General features: G+C 37.1%; 1 protein-coding gene across 1 annotated transcript in view; it reads left to right on the plus strand.

The window, feature by feature from the left end:
- Positions 1–15,396, plus strand: part of Grxcr1 (glutaredoxin and cysteine rich domain containing 1) — a 110,680-nt gene extending 95,284 nt beyond the window's left edge. Inside the window, exons 3-4 of the mRNA XM_034509447.2 lie at positions 8,222–8,287; positions 15,182–15,396. Of these exons, the coding sequence (XP_034365338.1) occupies positions 8,222–8,287; positions 15,182–15,361 (246 nt within the window). The 3' untranslated portion in view covers positions 15,362–15,396. The remainder of the gene's footprint in view (positions 1–8,221; positions 8,288–15,181) is intronic.
- The last annotated feature ends 1,284 nt before the right edge of the window (positions 15,397–16,680 follow it).

Here is a 16,680-nt window from a genome sequence, read left to right on the forward strand (position 1 = left end):
TCATTTGTTAAACCTGTGCCCCCATTCCCTAATCTCCCCACAAAGGTTCTACATCCTAATGCAAGAACTCCTGGATTAGAATTTCAATGGATGAAATATTTTGCGTGTGGGGCAAGCATCCAAGCTACATATCCTTTTTCTTTTCTCTCCATATAAATATATCTGTGCTCACGTATGCATTTGCCTCATTATACATTTACATTGCTACATAGCTAGATGCTTTGGTCTACATGGGAGACCGATTTATCTCTCAGATAAACATCAGGGTTAGCACCACCCACAACAGGCTGGGTCTTTTAATCAATTGCTAATTAAGAAAATATTCTACAGGATTTCCTACAGCCAGCTCTTATGGAGGCCTTTTCTCAATTGAATCTCTATCCTCTTGGATGACTATGGCTTGTGTCAAGTTGACATAAGACTAGCCAGCACATTTAAGATGTTTTATTCAGGTATTTCATCTATACTGTAGTATAGCTTGGGTAGTTGCTGAATTGTTCTTAGCTTGTTCTTGTGGGTCCATCTTACAAAGTGGACAGTAGTACAATTTGCCCAGGAACTTCCCAGTTTGCGTTAAGAATTTTCCAATTCTGACAGGCATTTTGTGCATCACCAGGCCTGCTATTTACCAAGCTTTGCTCATGCTTCTGAACTGTGGGCTTCCATCAAAAATTCCTTAATAAAATCCATTGTGTATGCTATCAGTTTCATGCTAGGGTTTTAGAAGCTAGATTATGTTTTCTCCATGAATTTCAAAAGAATTCTCATTAGACAATCCATGCTTCTTTACTGTTGTAAAACCTTTAAAATGTATTACATTTTTAGTTTTGGCCATTAAGTGCGGTATGGAAAAGTCCTCTGAGGTGGCAGCTGGGTATGGCATGTTTGTTGTTCACAGCTTTGATCATGCAGGAGTCTGTTGAATGTGAGCTTTGCAGTGATCTCCCTTCAGTTACCAATCTATGTTCAAATATCCTCATTTCTCATCTGGGAAGAGAACCCATTCAAGTTGGAATTCCTTCCAATGAATGGAATTTTAATTGACATTTTGATCAACTAATTATATTTCTCAATTACTATCTCATATGAGCCTTCCTCAAATATTTTTTTCTGCTGACTGATTAAATACCCATACTGTTCCAGAAAAGCAATCGACTCAATTTTTCAGTTTTCAGCAATGTTGTTAACTAATTGTTCTTAGATTGTTATTTGTTTCTGACTCTTCAGGGAATCCCAACTAAAAGCTAGATAAATCTCCCGTAGTAAGCAACATTTTTAGCCATCTTACAACTGAGCTGAAAACTTCCACAGCCTGGGGAAAAATGCTGAAAATTCATGTGACTTCTCTTTAGACACTCACAGCCAACTGTCCGACTGAGCCCAGGGACCCCAGTGGAAGAGTTAGGAGAAGGACTGAAGGAGCTGAAGGTGTTTGCAACTCCATAGGAAGAACAATATTAACTAACCAGACCTCACAGAGCTCCTAGGGACGAAATCGCCAACCAAAGAGTACACTTGGAGGGACTCATGGCTCCAGCTGCATATGTAGCAGAGGATGGCCTTATCTGTCATCAGTGGGATGGGAGACCCTTGGTTCTGTGGAGGCTTGATATCCCAGCTTAAGGGGGAGATAGAGTGGTGAGGTAGGAATTGGAGTAGGGGAAAGGGGAGGGGGTATGGGATGGGTGGTTTGCATAGGGAAAAAGGGAAGAGGGATAATGTTTGAAATGTAAATTAATAAAATAATAAAAAGTATTTATTCATTTATTTTGTGTGTGTGTACCTATGTGAGTGTATGTGCACCATGTTCCTGCAGAAGTCCATGGAATCTAGAAGGAGGTGTCGACCCTCTGAAATTGGAATTAGAGGTGGTTATAATCTACCATACAGGTTCTGAGAGTCAAGCTTTCTACAAAGGGCTCTCAGAAGGGCTTTTAACCATGGAACTATCTTTTCCATCATGATGATAGGCACATGCGAAGCTCAACTGTTCTTTCCCCTTTAAAAACAATATAGTATGTCTTATTTCAACCTATAGTAGCACTATCTAAACTTAATGAAAAATATTGTGGTTTACCATCTCCCAACCCCAAACAGAATAACTGTAGCCATTGTATTTCATACCTGTCAGCTGTTTCCTATTGTTGCTATAACATGCCTGCCAGTCATTGACACAGAAAAACAACTTGACTCAGAACAAAGTCATGCTGCTCACATATCCTGTTCTGTTCTGTTCTGTATTGTACCATATGTCCTGAGGTTTGATAATCTTAAAAAATTTCCCAAAGCTTTATGTAGGATCCATCAAGCTTAAGGTCAATATGAACTGTTATGGTTTGAGTCAGAGCTGACCACCAGGCAGAACCTCCTGTGCCTGTGTATGAACTCATTGTTGATTTTGCAGCTGATACTGAAAAAGAAAACGCTACTAATAAGCCAAAAAGTTATGATTGTAATACTCATGCTTTGTTATCTCAATGTTCTGAAATTCCCTTGTTCACCACCCATCCACCACCCCTCTTACCTTACTCAGGACCACTCAGCATAAAGGTTAGCTGATAATACTTTTTCTACTAAACTAAAATGTAGTACCATTTCCTTGCTTGCCTTTTAAACTTTTGAACCTGTGTTTTCCTATAGAAAACCTTCCCAGAGAGCAGACTGGTAGCACAATTAGGTTCTTGATACCTTTTTGTGGTCTTGGTCTGATCATTATTAGGGTGTGCTTTCAATAAACCATCCCCATCTAACTGAGATCAATGTTCATATGGTTTGTGGAACAACTCCTAGACCACAACAGAAAATAGTTTTCTAGACTCTACAGATCTATCATTATTTGTTTGTGATCTGACCTTTGTGGGCCTTGCCTTAATTCTTGGGAAATTTACTCCTGTGATTAGCACTTGACAGACATTTGAATTCCCAATCAAGTGTGACTCACACGTGGAGATTTTTCTCTATTGTCTCATGTCATCCCTGCAACATCATTATACCCATTTATTAATGAGTATGTAGACTTTTTGAGCACATCAATTAACTGTTAAAGTTAACTTGTAAATGGAATTATTAGAGTTCTAATCTGCACTGTCTTAGTGATCTAAAGTACTGCATTAAAAGTCAGTGTACATAAAGAGAATTTGGAGAGGCAACAAGCAAAAATCATGAATCCATTATGGAGAATAATCCTCAGGCTTTTGTCAACTCAATCCTCAATATTTGCCACAAAAACAAAACAATACAACAGAAAACTTACTGACTTAATAATACCAAGTTTATATAACTTGATATTAACTTAAAGAAACATGACTTTCAATGACGGCGAAAATAACCTCTCTCAGATCCTCCATTTTTGAAATGTCAGGATTACTCTCATTGGGAAATTATACTTTGTAACTACACTGGAAATAGTGATTCTACCCTAATTACATTAAGCCAAAGACATTGTCTTTGGCAGGCATTTTTCTAACACCCAAGTGTCTCTGTTGCATAATTGCCTAATAAGTAAAATATTTTAGTTAATTTTGCAGTTAAGTTTACCTGCTGGCCCACAGGAGCCTTTGCTGTACCTTTTGACTTTGGTGGGATATTACAATATCTGTTTTGAACAGTTTTCAGGTCTCAGTGTTTGATGCAGAACTCCAGAGATGCCATACAGATTTTACACACCAGAGAAGATCCAGAGCTTAGTCCTGGAGGAAATACTAATTTTGTCAGCAGAGCTTAGGTGGCCTGTTTCCAGGCATTGTGGATGTGAGCTCCCATTTCCAGTGGGCATGGCAATCATAGCAACATACACTAATTGAGCACATATTTTGGCAGGCGTGGAACTTGGTTCTACTTGAGCTCTTTCAGTGCCAAACATGCCATCTGTTCTGATTACACAGCAGAAGGAATCCTTACCAGGCAGAATCTTTCAGTCCTAACCTGGTCCTCCCCAGAGACTGACTTGGGAGAGCTTATCTGCTTGCTTCTCTGGTTGTCTGACATTCTTCCCTGAGGCCACATCATCATGGTCTTGTTCACCTCACAAATACTCAATGTGATATTCTCCTGGCTTGCTTAACTTTGTAGAGATAGTATTGATGATAAGAAACAGCTGTTTAAAATTTAATGCCTATTTACTATGCGGTTTTGAAGATAAATAATACAGCAAATATTCATGAGCTGTTGATGGTACAGAGAACACTGTGTACCTAAGGATGTCACAGCACTCTAGTCATCATAGCCTGGTGTGCAGTGAGGCAAGTGTGGTTTGAGGATGACTGATTTTCCCGAGAATCTCAAGGATGCTTTATTTACACTTACCTTTTTAATTAGATCTGAATGGTGTATTGCAGTTTTCCTAGTGGTGAGTGAGGACAGAGAAAGTTTAGTCTATGGATGAAGATCCTGTGTAAAAGTCTAAGGAAGAGGGGAGGGGAACAATTCAGGAAATTATAGTAGGAAGAGACACCACTGGGAAGGTTGTTCAACCAACAGAGCTGCCATTTGTGGGCCATGCTGAGGGTGGGATTTGTGAGTCATGAGAAGACTGTTTAACACTGCATGTGTAGTATGCGACAAAACAAAGATAAACACATGGCAGGGAGTCAACTGAGTGAGGAGAAAAAGAAGCCTTTCAGCAGGAAGCTAAAGGTTTTACAGGCTGACTTCAAGAGCAAGCTTTTTTAATAGCATTTATTGAAAGCACAATTTATTGTAAAGCAAAGATATTACTTGTTGTATGAGCTGTTTTATCTCTTACCTGAGTTGGTGATTAGACTCCTGTGCTAAAACAGACTTTGGTGGCCCCCCCCCCCCCCCAACTGAGGACCGGGTTGAGGATCCAATGTAAGCCTTAATCATAGCTATTATTTCGGGATGTGTTTGAAACATTTTCTTCTTCTTACATTAGTAAATATATTTTTTTATTATTATGCCATGGTATAGATCTGCTATGTTGTATTCTTAGTAAGATGACGTGGTATGAATAAGTAAATATGAACAAAACTCAAATAATATAGGCATTCATATGTTGCACAATGAATATGTATATATACATTATATATATATATATATATATATATATATATATATATATATATATATATATATATTTACACACACACACACACACACACACACTTATGAGGCAGAACCTATCCTGGCACATAATGAAGTCTTAATAACTGGGTAACAGTGCAGAAAATGGACAAACTGAAGTTGTTCTCTTCAGTCCTCTGGCATGCCCAAGTTGATGTGGAGTCCTTGCAGTGCAAAGGACCAGTCATGAAAATTCAGTGAATAGCAAGTCCTAAACACATCAGGGTTTCATAGTCCCCAGACTAAGAGTTTTGGATACTGTTTTCTCAGTGATCAGCAAGTCTGTTTGGCAGGGGAAACAAAAGTCTCTGTCTCTCTGTCTCTCTGTCTCTCTGTCTCTCTGTCCTTCTGTCTCTCTGCCTCTCTGTCAGTCTGACTCTGTGTCTGTTTGTCTGTCTTCTTGCTCCCTCTCTCTCTCCCATCTCTCCCTCTTTCTCAGTGCATACTCTTAATTCTTTTCAAACTTTACTGCTTTTTTTTAAGTTTGTGATTACTTTGCAGCAGTGACTAACTGCCTATAGCGTGCCCGATATTACCACTCTTACCTATTACCACTCTTTTCAGGATCATATTCATTTCAATTAAAATGACTCAGAATCAATTATAAAACATAGAACAAATATTTTAAGTTATCCAAGAAGTTTTGGTAAACTGGACCACTTAACTATAGGATTAACTTCTGGTAGCTTGTCATTAAATGGTGGAGTTATAGATGAAGTGTTGCAAACTCTGGTTTTCTTAGCCAAATACAAGAAAAATGATATTTATCAAGAGTATCAGTGTTTAAGGTGGTACACTCTCTGTTGTGGACATAGAGGTATTTTGGTGATCCGATTAATAGATTGGATACATTTGGCTGAAAAGGGGAGTGGCAAAGACTTTTGGGATACTCAAATACTCAAAGAGCAGAGCAGCCATTAGTATTCTGAGCCTCAGAATGGAAGGACATGGTCCAGTTAGGCTGCACCTCAGCCCCTCGTACAGAGAGTAGAAACTGGCTTTATAATACAGATCTGAGCACCAGTTAAGGAGTCATTGTGGAGACTTGTAGGGTGGGTGCAGCAGGTGATGGAGGGAAGCAGGTATTCAGCTGCCTGTTCCCTGTAACTAGGAAACCTTTTTAAAATCTGAGCACTTGGTACACCACCTATTCAAGGATTATGTCTGTCCCCACTCCCAGCCCTGCCCCAATCTTGATCCCTGCCCCAATCTTGATATGAGCAAAGCTTGGCTCTCTTCTGTGGGGTAGAATCTATGCTCTGGAAATTATTTGGCTAAGAAAGAGAGGATTCCATGCATTTAAGGGCAATTAACTAGATCCTTTCTCAGCACATACTATGTTCTAGCCAACTGACGGCGTCACAATGCATTGCTAAGAACTAGGAAATGGACCAGCCATAGGTTTTATGGGGCATTCATTTTGTTTGCTGTCTTTGCGGTGCATTTTCTTTCATTAGAGAAAAATGAGCTGTATATTATCCTTGCTGCCTTAGTTCTTGCACCAAATTCCCCAGAGGATTTCCCCATTTTAGTCTAGTTACGTCAAGAAAGGAAATGGAAAGCTGCAAAGCTAAAATATTACTGGTTCTTTCTGCATTTCAGCCACTAAGGTTTTGGCGATGGGCTTCTATCTCCCATGTTGTTACATTGCCTGTCTCATCTGTCTGTGTTGTGAAGCCCCATGTTGTTACGTTGCCTGTCACATCTGTCTGTGTTGTGTACCTGGTGAAACTATTAACAAATAAATGAATATAACCTACCTCCTAGGCTCTGTGCATTTTCTGCCTCTGTGTTCATCCATCCGTAGTGGATTTTAATATATTGGTTTGACATTTCTGATGCTGATATTTGTTAGGAGGTAGAGTACACTGAAATGAAACAGGTCTATAGGTTCCTAGGCAACAAGGGGAAATAACCTGTCCATGCTTAGATGAGTCACACGTTCTTCATGACCTGAAGAAGTGATGAAAAGACCAATGTCGCTAACCCCTGAAGGCAATCTACAGCCTCAGCAACCAGATTCTTAGCCCAAATTTGCATCCTTTGTCTGTTTGGTCATACTATTCTTTTAGTATTAATTGTCAGTTCTCCCAGTGGATTGCTCTTGTGTGTTCACAGAAAATATACTTTGATCTTCATGTAAACTAAGATGTTATTATTTCTTTCAATGAATATTTGCAATGTTTACCACAAGTAGGAATAAAAAAAATTATGGTATGATCTTCCTCCCTGACTTGATCGGCTCTTACTCTAAGCAATGCAGGGGCAATGTTATGAAGTTATATACAAGGTAGACATGAATTCAGCCTTTAATTAGTAATAGTCACTCACACCCTGTCTCGAAAAAACCAAAAAAAAAAAAAAAAAAAAAAGTAATAGTCACTCGCACTTTCCCCTCTTCTCCCTGTACTGTGAAGAGTGGTGTGTAAGAATGTTAAGAAGAGGTTAGAGAGGAAAGGCATCCTTGATAGTTCAAAGAATCATGATGAATGTGTAGGGACATGCATACACAGCTTCTATTCTTGCTTTTATAGGAAGTATTAAAAGCTAAAAACATCAGCTCTGGAACTTCCCATCCCTGTGTTCCAACTCCTTTTATGCTTTCTCTGTAGGAGACTTTGGGGTTGTCATTTAATTTTACTAAGGGTCAATTCCAACTAGCAGCAAAGGCTTCTGTATTAAATGAGATGAAGTTTTCTGTCTTACAACAGTGTTGGTTGAATGATGATTATATTTTTAGCTGGTACATTCATGACTTTAAAAAGGGCCATATCCATGATGACTAGGAGCAGGGAGAGATGATCCAGGCTATGGATTTGCTCAAAGCCCTCTTCTCCAGAGGGAACATCTGGCAATAGGCTCCATGTGTGTTCTATATGCATGCCTGTCTGGACTTGATTTGACAGCTAGTATGCCCCAAACCTTGCCCCTACTGACAGCCTTAGTTCCTAAAGTGACCCTTCACAGTAAAGTGGGTTTGCAACAGTAAAACTTTTTGGTCTTTATATTTAACTTTACTCAGAGCTGGGGAGAAGATTTTGTTCATTATGTTATGAGTTAACCTTTCCTGGCTATAACTTTGGCGTTTCAAATACTAACACAACTAATTTTTTTTTCTCTCTAACCCTCTTGTTAATAGGGTGCTGAGAAAATTTTGTCAATGAATGAATCAGGAGAACTGCAAGACCTTTTAACCAAAATTGAGGTAATTGTGCTTTTAACAACTTATTTCTAGTAATCAAAATGTTTAGCACATTCTGACTGTAATTGGTTCCCTAGCTGAATTTTTATCCCGTGTTCATACAAATATGTAACAGTATATGTGTGACAGTTGTAATTGGGTACCACCTGCCATTACATTTGCTCCAAGTAGGGTGATTTGAACATATGCTTCTAACAACCTCATCCTATTAAGTGAACTTTTTAAGCTGGCTTTATCTGAGACTAATTATAAGAGAAGTATTGGTGAAGTATTAAACTAGACAATTGTCTTAAAGCACACTTATTCCCATGGACTTATTCATATTTATGAAGGCAAAAAGAACACTATTCCTATGAGACATGTTTTAAGTTTTGTTTTTACATTTTACAATTATAACATCAGAGACACAATTATTCAAATATATAGTGCATTAAATTGATGTGCAACCAGGAAACCCTTAGCATTTCTCTGGCGAATGATTGTAGCAGCCTGTTTCTTTCTGTGTGTAGGGAGCCCATATGCTTTATCATCCAGGTGGAGACATTTTTAAGAGTGGAAATTATGCATTTGTAATTACCCGGAGTTTTCCCAGGAGAACAGGGCTGGCCAGCACCCACATGCTTTTTCTAGCTCTTCTTTTGTTACCTTATATTTGATTCTTTCCCATGCCTTTGACATCAGTCAAGGCAAAGAGCTAAGCGGCCTCTTTGCTCTCTTAGAACCACTCATGTGTGCAAGTTGTATCTACCCAGAGTGTTATTGTTTCAGTTCCTCATTGCACTTCAGCACCTGCAAGGTCTGTTGTGTCTATCTCTAGTGCCACTTCTAAAAATACAGTCTAGTTTTTCCTGCCTTCTTATCTCCATGAAGTTTTACACTGTGTGCTTTCCAAAGGATACCTTTTGTCCTTTTATTTGAGCCTTTCATTTTATCCAAAATGAGCTTCTTCTTGATTTTAATAGTCACTTTTATTGATATTTAGTCTTTCTCAGAAGGAGAACAAAATATGTTCACTCACTTGACAAATAGTCTGAAAAGCTGTGATTTGCAAGCATTTCCCTTTGGGAGACAACAGTGTCTGCTCAAAGATTTGCTTGCATATAACAATAACTCAGAAAAGTTTTGTGATAATTTCTGTCATAATAATAACAGTTGCATTGCATTTGTCCACAATGGTCCAATAAAGTCAGAGAGGAAGTGCTCTGAACATGGAGGGCTCCTGGGATGTAGGAACAGGATATGCCATGATCTGAATTTTTAAATTTCCTTAGCACTCACAATTTGCAAATTCTGAAGTATATTGTTTGAAATTTGAGAATTTTAGCCAGAAGCTTAGATTTAATGACAGTTATGTGACTTTTGACATGTACCTTTATCCCTTGGAGTCCTGACAACTTCAGGTATCAAATGAGAATATGCACTCGCTTGTCTAAATTTTCATTCAACTAAAAAATATTTAAGTGGGCAGATTACTTTATTTTGTTCCTATAAACTGCTTCAGTTCAATAAATCCATTAATATAGGTTAATGTATATCTTTTTATTAACCCATACAATTTGTATAGTATATGTTATTTAATATTATATAGTTTTCTAAGCATATTTTAGTTATGCAGTAATATTACAAAATACACCTGAATTGGTTTTATATTGATATTTGAACACTGAAGGTATTTAGTTTAATAGCTGTATACCTCTCCAGTGCAGCTGTTTCAGTAGCTCTTTCTTCCATGGAAACACTTTCTGACTGAACTGTCCAAGATAGCAACCCCTGGCTGCCAGTGGCTACTGAGTACGAATGTGGTTTTTTATTTTTGAGATGAAAGTTTCATTTAAATCAAGTTAGCTCCAACTTCTGACATAGCTGAGGAAAACCTTGAACTCCTGATTCTCTTGTTTACACCTCCCAAGGAAACAATTTTATTAAACTTTTTATTCTAATAGAAATAGAAATAGCATGCTACAGTAGATAACATTGTAATAAATGGTCTTATATTAATTTGACACAAGTTAGAGTCATCAGAGAGGAAGGAGCCTCAATTGATAAAATGCTTCCATAAGATCAGGATGTAAGGTATTTCTTAATTAGTGATCAATTGGAGAGGGCCCACCTCATTGTAGGTGGTGCAGTTCCTGGGCTGGTGGTCCTGTGTTCTATGAGAAAACAAGCTGAGAAAGCCAGGGGAAGCAAGACAGTAAGCAGCACCCCTATATCCTCTGCATCAGCACCAGTTCCTGCATTCTGTAAACTGAACAGTGATGTGAAAGTATAAGCCGAATAAACCCTTTTCTTCCCAACTTGCTTTTGGTCATGGTAATGTATCACAGCAACAGAAACCCCAAGACAAGCATTTTAATTCTACACATTAGCAGTGTCTTTTAGAGTCTTATAGGATGAATGAGCTTTGAGAATTATTAACTTCAATGTTCTCAACATTTATTCCTTTGTATCCATGATTCTTTTATTCTACCATTTAATATCAACAGGCAAGATTAATGTAACTGCTCTTTTCCTTTCTGCGTTATAGGAAACATTTTCTCCAAATTTGTCTCTGTTTTACAATCAGTGCAATAAATGTACAAATATTAAGAATATTCCTAATTATGAAAAGGATGGTGTCCTAGGCTTCTATTCTTATAACAATTTTAAGGCACTACAATTCAGCTGGACCTCTTGTCTGAAGGGTAAAACTGGTAATGAATTTATAGTCACCCAAGAAATCCTAGAACTCTGCCCATGAGGAATTAGGATTTAATGAAAGCCAACTTAAAAAAAAAACAGGCCCTAGAGTGTATTAAGTGATCAATCAAAGTAGATGAGGATACGATATTCAAATCTGAACCATCTTTGGCAGGAGTTAAACATCCGCAAGAGCAGAAATATTTAAATACTGATTATGTCACAAATAATATGCTTGTCATTTTATATATACTGAGTGATTGAAATAGATTTTAAATTATTTCCATGATGCCACTAAAGGAATGCAATCACAGAAAGAGACTAAATCACTTTCTCAGGATGTTACAGAAAATAGTTAATTCCAGAATCCGATCAGCCCGACTCTAAAGCCTATGCTATTAATTATAAAGCTAGGCTTTTGTGACTCTCAATTCAAGTGACATACAGGTAAGTGGAACATATGGCTTTATCATGACAGGACAAAAGACTAGCTGAAAAATTATCTAGTGTATTAGATGTAGGGAATAAGCTATTCTAACAATGTGGTCTGTTTCTTATGGAACATGCCAGAGGGTGGATAAGTGGTTGTTCCTAAGTAAGACATTAGATAGGTCCTATGAAGTTCTGATCTGTTTTATTGTGTACCACATGATGGTCATTAACTGCTCCTGGTCTTCATAGTCCAAGTCCCAGTCTGAGCAGTTATCCAAAGTGAAGGCTGGAACAAGGCTCAGATATTGTATGTGGCCAACAGAAAGGAATCAGAAAATAAATGTACATTTTTCTAATTAAGAATATTACCATGTATACTGTTAAGTGAACATTTCTCTGGCAAGCTGATGGCTGGCACTTATTGATGGGGATTCTTTGTGTCCCTGTGCATGAGTAACTGGCCAAATAGAGCAGATTTACATGACACAAAAGCCATGGCTTGCCTTGTGTTTGTCACTGAAATAGCTAATTTTTAAAATGATAATAGAAGTAGTGTCAGAATACTTTCATCACTGTGCTGAAAGCATCAGAATTAGCAGGTGACTCAAAGGCATATTTACGTTTCCTTTACAGAGGCGAGCCCTTAAACCAGAAGCCTAATATTGATACATTTAAACCAAATAGCCCAGCATGATAGGAACATAGTTGAGTCGCATGACTGAATAATTTAACTGGAGACAGCAGCTGGTGAATATGACTTAAGGTAGATATTTATTAATAGAATAAGGGCTACAATGTCTAACCTCATGGTGTGCCAGCCAGCCTTCTATGTGTCCTATGTGGATTAGTTCACTGAATCCTGTCAATAACTGAGAAATCAAAGAAAGATCTCATCTTACAATTCACCGATTCTAAAGACAGGATTTTAAGATGGCCTTGATACACCAGTGACTCTGTCAACATGAGAATGTGGGTTTCAGTATTGATATGTTAATTTTCTTTTAGACAATTTATCACTTTTGACTTTCACATAAATTATGAAGTCAGAGTAGACTCAGTACTAGTGGATTTAACATTTGATAGTTTTATTTATCAAAAGTACTTCTGTAGGCTATATTTCAGGTATATGATGTGCAATAAATTCTAATTCTGTTGCATTACAAGTTTGAGTTCTATATACTGACAACTTGATGTTCAGGGAGACTGAGTGGTAGAGACAGACAATGAGTCTAAGCAGCTGAATCGATCCCATGGCTTATTTCTGCTGTTTTTGTCATCATAGACATATGCTTTAGGAAAAACATATGCTATTTTAAAATTTCATCATTTACAAGTATCCTAGGATACAGTGGGAGGTAGCTTCAGATAAATTCCACCTGGTGTTCTTTTGTGGTTTTCACTGAAAATGCTGAGGCACATTTTTTTTTTTTTTTGAAAAACTACCAAATAATTTACATTGGTTGATAAACAACTGTTTTCTAAACATTACTCCTTTTGCTTGAGAGCACCTGCCCTGTAGGCTGCCAAAGAGGCTTGATGCCCGTTTACATTTTAATCTCACATAAACTATGAATGGTTTGTATTTTAATTAAGTCCAAGGAATGAATATATATATTTGTGATTTATCTGTAATTAAAATTTAATTGAACATTAATTTTATTTGCAATATGTGACAACCTTGTTCTATTAGGAACCCAGATCAATTTATATTCTACTAGTAATGAATGGAGTCCTGAACTTCTGAGACCTATAGCTTTCTCTTCTAACCTATAGGCTGGCCTGGCATCTGTTAGGTCTAGTTGATACAATTTTTATATAAAATTATATCTATCTATCTATCTATCTATCTATCTATCTATCTATCTATCTATCATCTCTCAAGCTTGCCTCAAACTCACTATGCAGCCAAAGATGACCTTAAACATTTTATCCTCTTGCCTCTACTTCTGAAGTTCTGAGTTTACAGGTTTGTACCAACAAGCTCAGCTTGATATTTTTGAATGTATCCTTCTTTCACAATTTTAGTGATGTCAAGCATGTATTAACATAATCATTTTATTTCTGAAATGTGATGACACCATTACTGCCTAATTCTCCTATATTTAGCTTTTGAAGTGTATTTGTTCCCTCCAAATATTTAGGAAGACATGCTAACATTAAGAAAAATAAGCCCAGCTCACCTTTCTTTATAGGAATCAGTTCTTGCAAAGAACAGTTCCAATCAGTTTGGGAGATCTTTGAATCTCTTCAACCTTGATGGCATTTCCAGTTTCCAAATTGTGTCATCCATATTGGCAACATCTACTTTCAAAAGTAGATGTTTACATCAATTTATGTTTACATAATTTACATCAAAAGTAATTCTGTGCTGTTAAAAATGAGACATTGCATGGGTTTTGTGTCTTACAATAACAGGTACCCAGAGGGTAGTTAATAAGTAGGTCTTGGAGACTATATATATATATATATATATATATATATATATATATATATATATATAAAGAGATCTGAGGATGTATAATGTAGTTGGTCATATTCTAATGTTTACTTCCCAAATTATGTTCTGAATATTACTTAGTCAAAGTCAATTTTTCTTTATTTGTTTTCTGGATTCTTTTAGCTATAGACAGTAGGGAATTGGAGGGTAAATCCAGGTAGTTCAGGTTCCTTTTTAGTTGCATTTTTTTGGAGATTTTAATGTGTAATTTTGACTCTCCATGCAAATCTGTGTGTATCTGTGTGGTTTAAATATGTTTGTAAGTGTGTGTGTGTGTGTGTGTGTGTGTGTGTGCTCACGCATATGTGTACTTTTTTGCCTACCTTTCCTAACCCTTCCCAGAGCCATGTTTTTCAAACATTGCTGTTAATTCTTGCATTGCAAGTCAGGAACTTAGCATCAATTTTGTTTGTGTTCATTCTTTAATGGCTTCTAATCATTCCTGGCATGGTGAGTTCCAACAGTGAATTCTGAGAAAGCTTACATGTTCAAAGAAACAAAGTGAAATGAATGTGAATATTTTACAAAACATTGTCTTCCACAGAGCCTGGTTGTATTTATTCTATATTTGAGACCTTTTATCTTTGCTTGAGATGGAAAGGCTGATAGCTATTAAGAAAGTTTATGATGTGCATAAATGTCTCAAGATACTGATTTCTGTTTCCTTAAGTATAAAATGATGATAATGATGCTTGAATTGTGTCTTTCTTGGAGATGATGTCTATAGAGGAGAGAGAGGGTAGAAAAAGGAAATATTGCATAATGATACACTAGAAAGTGCTTTGAAAAGATTTAGGAATTATTCAAATTGGTAATGCAATGATGGATCTTCAGTTGACAGTGGCTTCTTCAAATTTTAGCTCATAGTTTCCTAATTTTTAAATTCTTTATTAGAATTTACTGTTTTATAAGACAGAAAAGTGATAGGAGATACAGAAGGTAAAGTTAAAAGTATTTTCTTCTCATGAAAATAATTATCTTTTGTTATATTTAGTTGGCAAAAATGTTTTCATATGATGAAATTCTTGAAAGTATGTACCACCCAACTCAGCCTAATATTGACTAGGCTTTATAAAGCAAGCCTGTGGTGTGGATGGCTATTAGGGAGGGCAGTGAAGGAGTCCTGCAGTTGTCCTTCCACTAGGACCCCTGAATATTAATGGCAGATACTCTCAAGTGCATCACCACGATTACTTTATTCCAAGGTCTCACAACATTTCATAGTTCTGATTGAATTGTGCGTTTTAACATATTTTCTCTTCTTTTCTGTTTCCTGTTGCCTTCTTCAGAGAGTCCAGCACCCACATGAGTGTCCCTCCTGTGGAGGCTTTGGCTTCCTTCCATGCTCTGTGTGCCATGGGAGCAAGATGTCAGTGTTCCGCAATTGCTTTACGGATGCTTTCAAAGCCCTGAAGTGTACAGCTTGCAATGAGAATGGTCTTCAGCGCTGTAAGAATTGTGCCTGTTAACTAGAGCTTCTGCCTACAGAAAGCCTCATTTCATTAAACAAAGGGTAAAATTTGGCTTCTAATCTTTTTTTTTTTTTTTTTTTTTTTTAGAAAGTCATGTTTTTTGATTAAACAATAAAGTTTGTATATTATAATTACCTTTGTTTTAAATTTTGGCTATGATCATTTTTGTTGCTTTGTTAAATAAACATGTATTTTTTCAAGAGTATCATGGGCCAAGGCCTATGCTAGTTGTTGGTTTCTAGTCGAAATTATGGAGAACTCAATAACATTTAACATATCCAAAGTCCGGTTCCCCAAATGTGTCTGATTCTTAAATTACTTCGTGCCTCTTGCAGTGTCATCTCTTTGTTCAGGATGATTTATTAGAACTCTTTAGATGTATAATGCATTTGCATGCATGCTCAATTGTAGGGAAACATACAGCTTTGAAAAGTATAGTGTAGTATGTATTCTTAGGTCATAATTTGTTTTTTTTTTAAAGTTATGCAATAGTGTCAGAGCAGATGACTTTAATTATACATTGTCACTGTTCTCAGATAGATTTTTGGAGGTAAATATAAAAACTGCCATAATAGTTGGGGAGGTGGACCAATGAATAAAGCACTTGCCATACAGTGTAAAAACTAGAGTTTAAATGCTCCCAAATCACATAATGCCAGATGTACTAGTGTTCTCTCGTCTGTAATCTCTGTGCCACTACAGTGAGATGTGAAAGAAAAGCGAGAGGGTCCTTAGAATCTTTGTTCAGCTAACCTGATTATATGCATGCTTGAATAGGAAATTCTGCCTCAAATGAGATGGATGATGAGGGCAGATGGGGGGGTTGGGTTGTCCTCTGACCATCACACATGCCATGGCATTCAGATATACCACGGACAGACAGACAGTCAGACAGACAGATACACACAGCTTGCCAAAAGACATTTCAAGTTACTTTGTGTTTAATTAAAAACATATTTGATTTGTAAACATCTTATTTGTGTCGCTGTTGCGGAATACCCCTCATAAAGTTAGGGCATCAACTTATGCTCTTGAGGTAGACAGAAGAACTGCATAAAGTGTGGCTATATGAAACAAAACAACATGAGAAGAGTAGATAAAAATGTGTTTTTGTGGAATTATTTTCTGCTTATTTGTATCTCCATGGATTCCCTTACTAGTGATTTTAAGGAATCACCTCTGTCTTAGTTACTGTTCTACTGCTGTGAGGAAACACCATGACCAAGGCAACCTATTGTTTAAGTATTTAATTGGAGCTTGCTTACAGTCTCAGAGGGTTTGTCTATGACCATCGTAGTGGGGAGCATGACAGCTGT

This window comes from Arvicanthis niloticus, chromosome 7 (assembly GCF_011762505.2).
Source record: "Arvicanthis niloticus isolate mArvNil1 chromosome 7, mArvNil1.pat.X, whole genome shotgun sequence".
Classification (NCBI taxonomy): Eukaryota; Metazoa; Chordata; class Mammalia; order Rodentia; family Muridae; genus Arvicanthis; species Arvicanthis niloticus.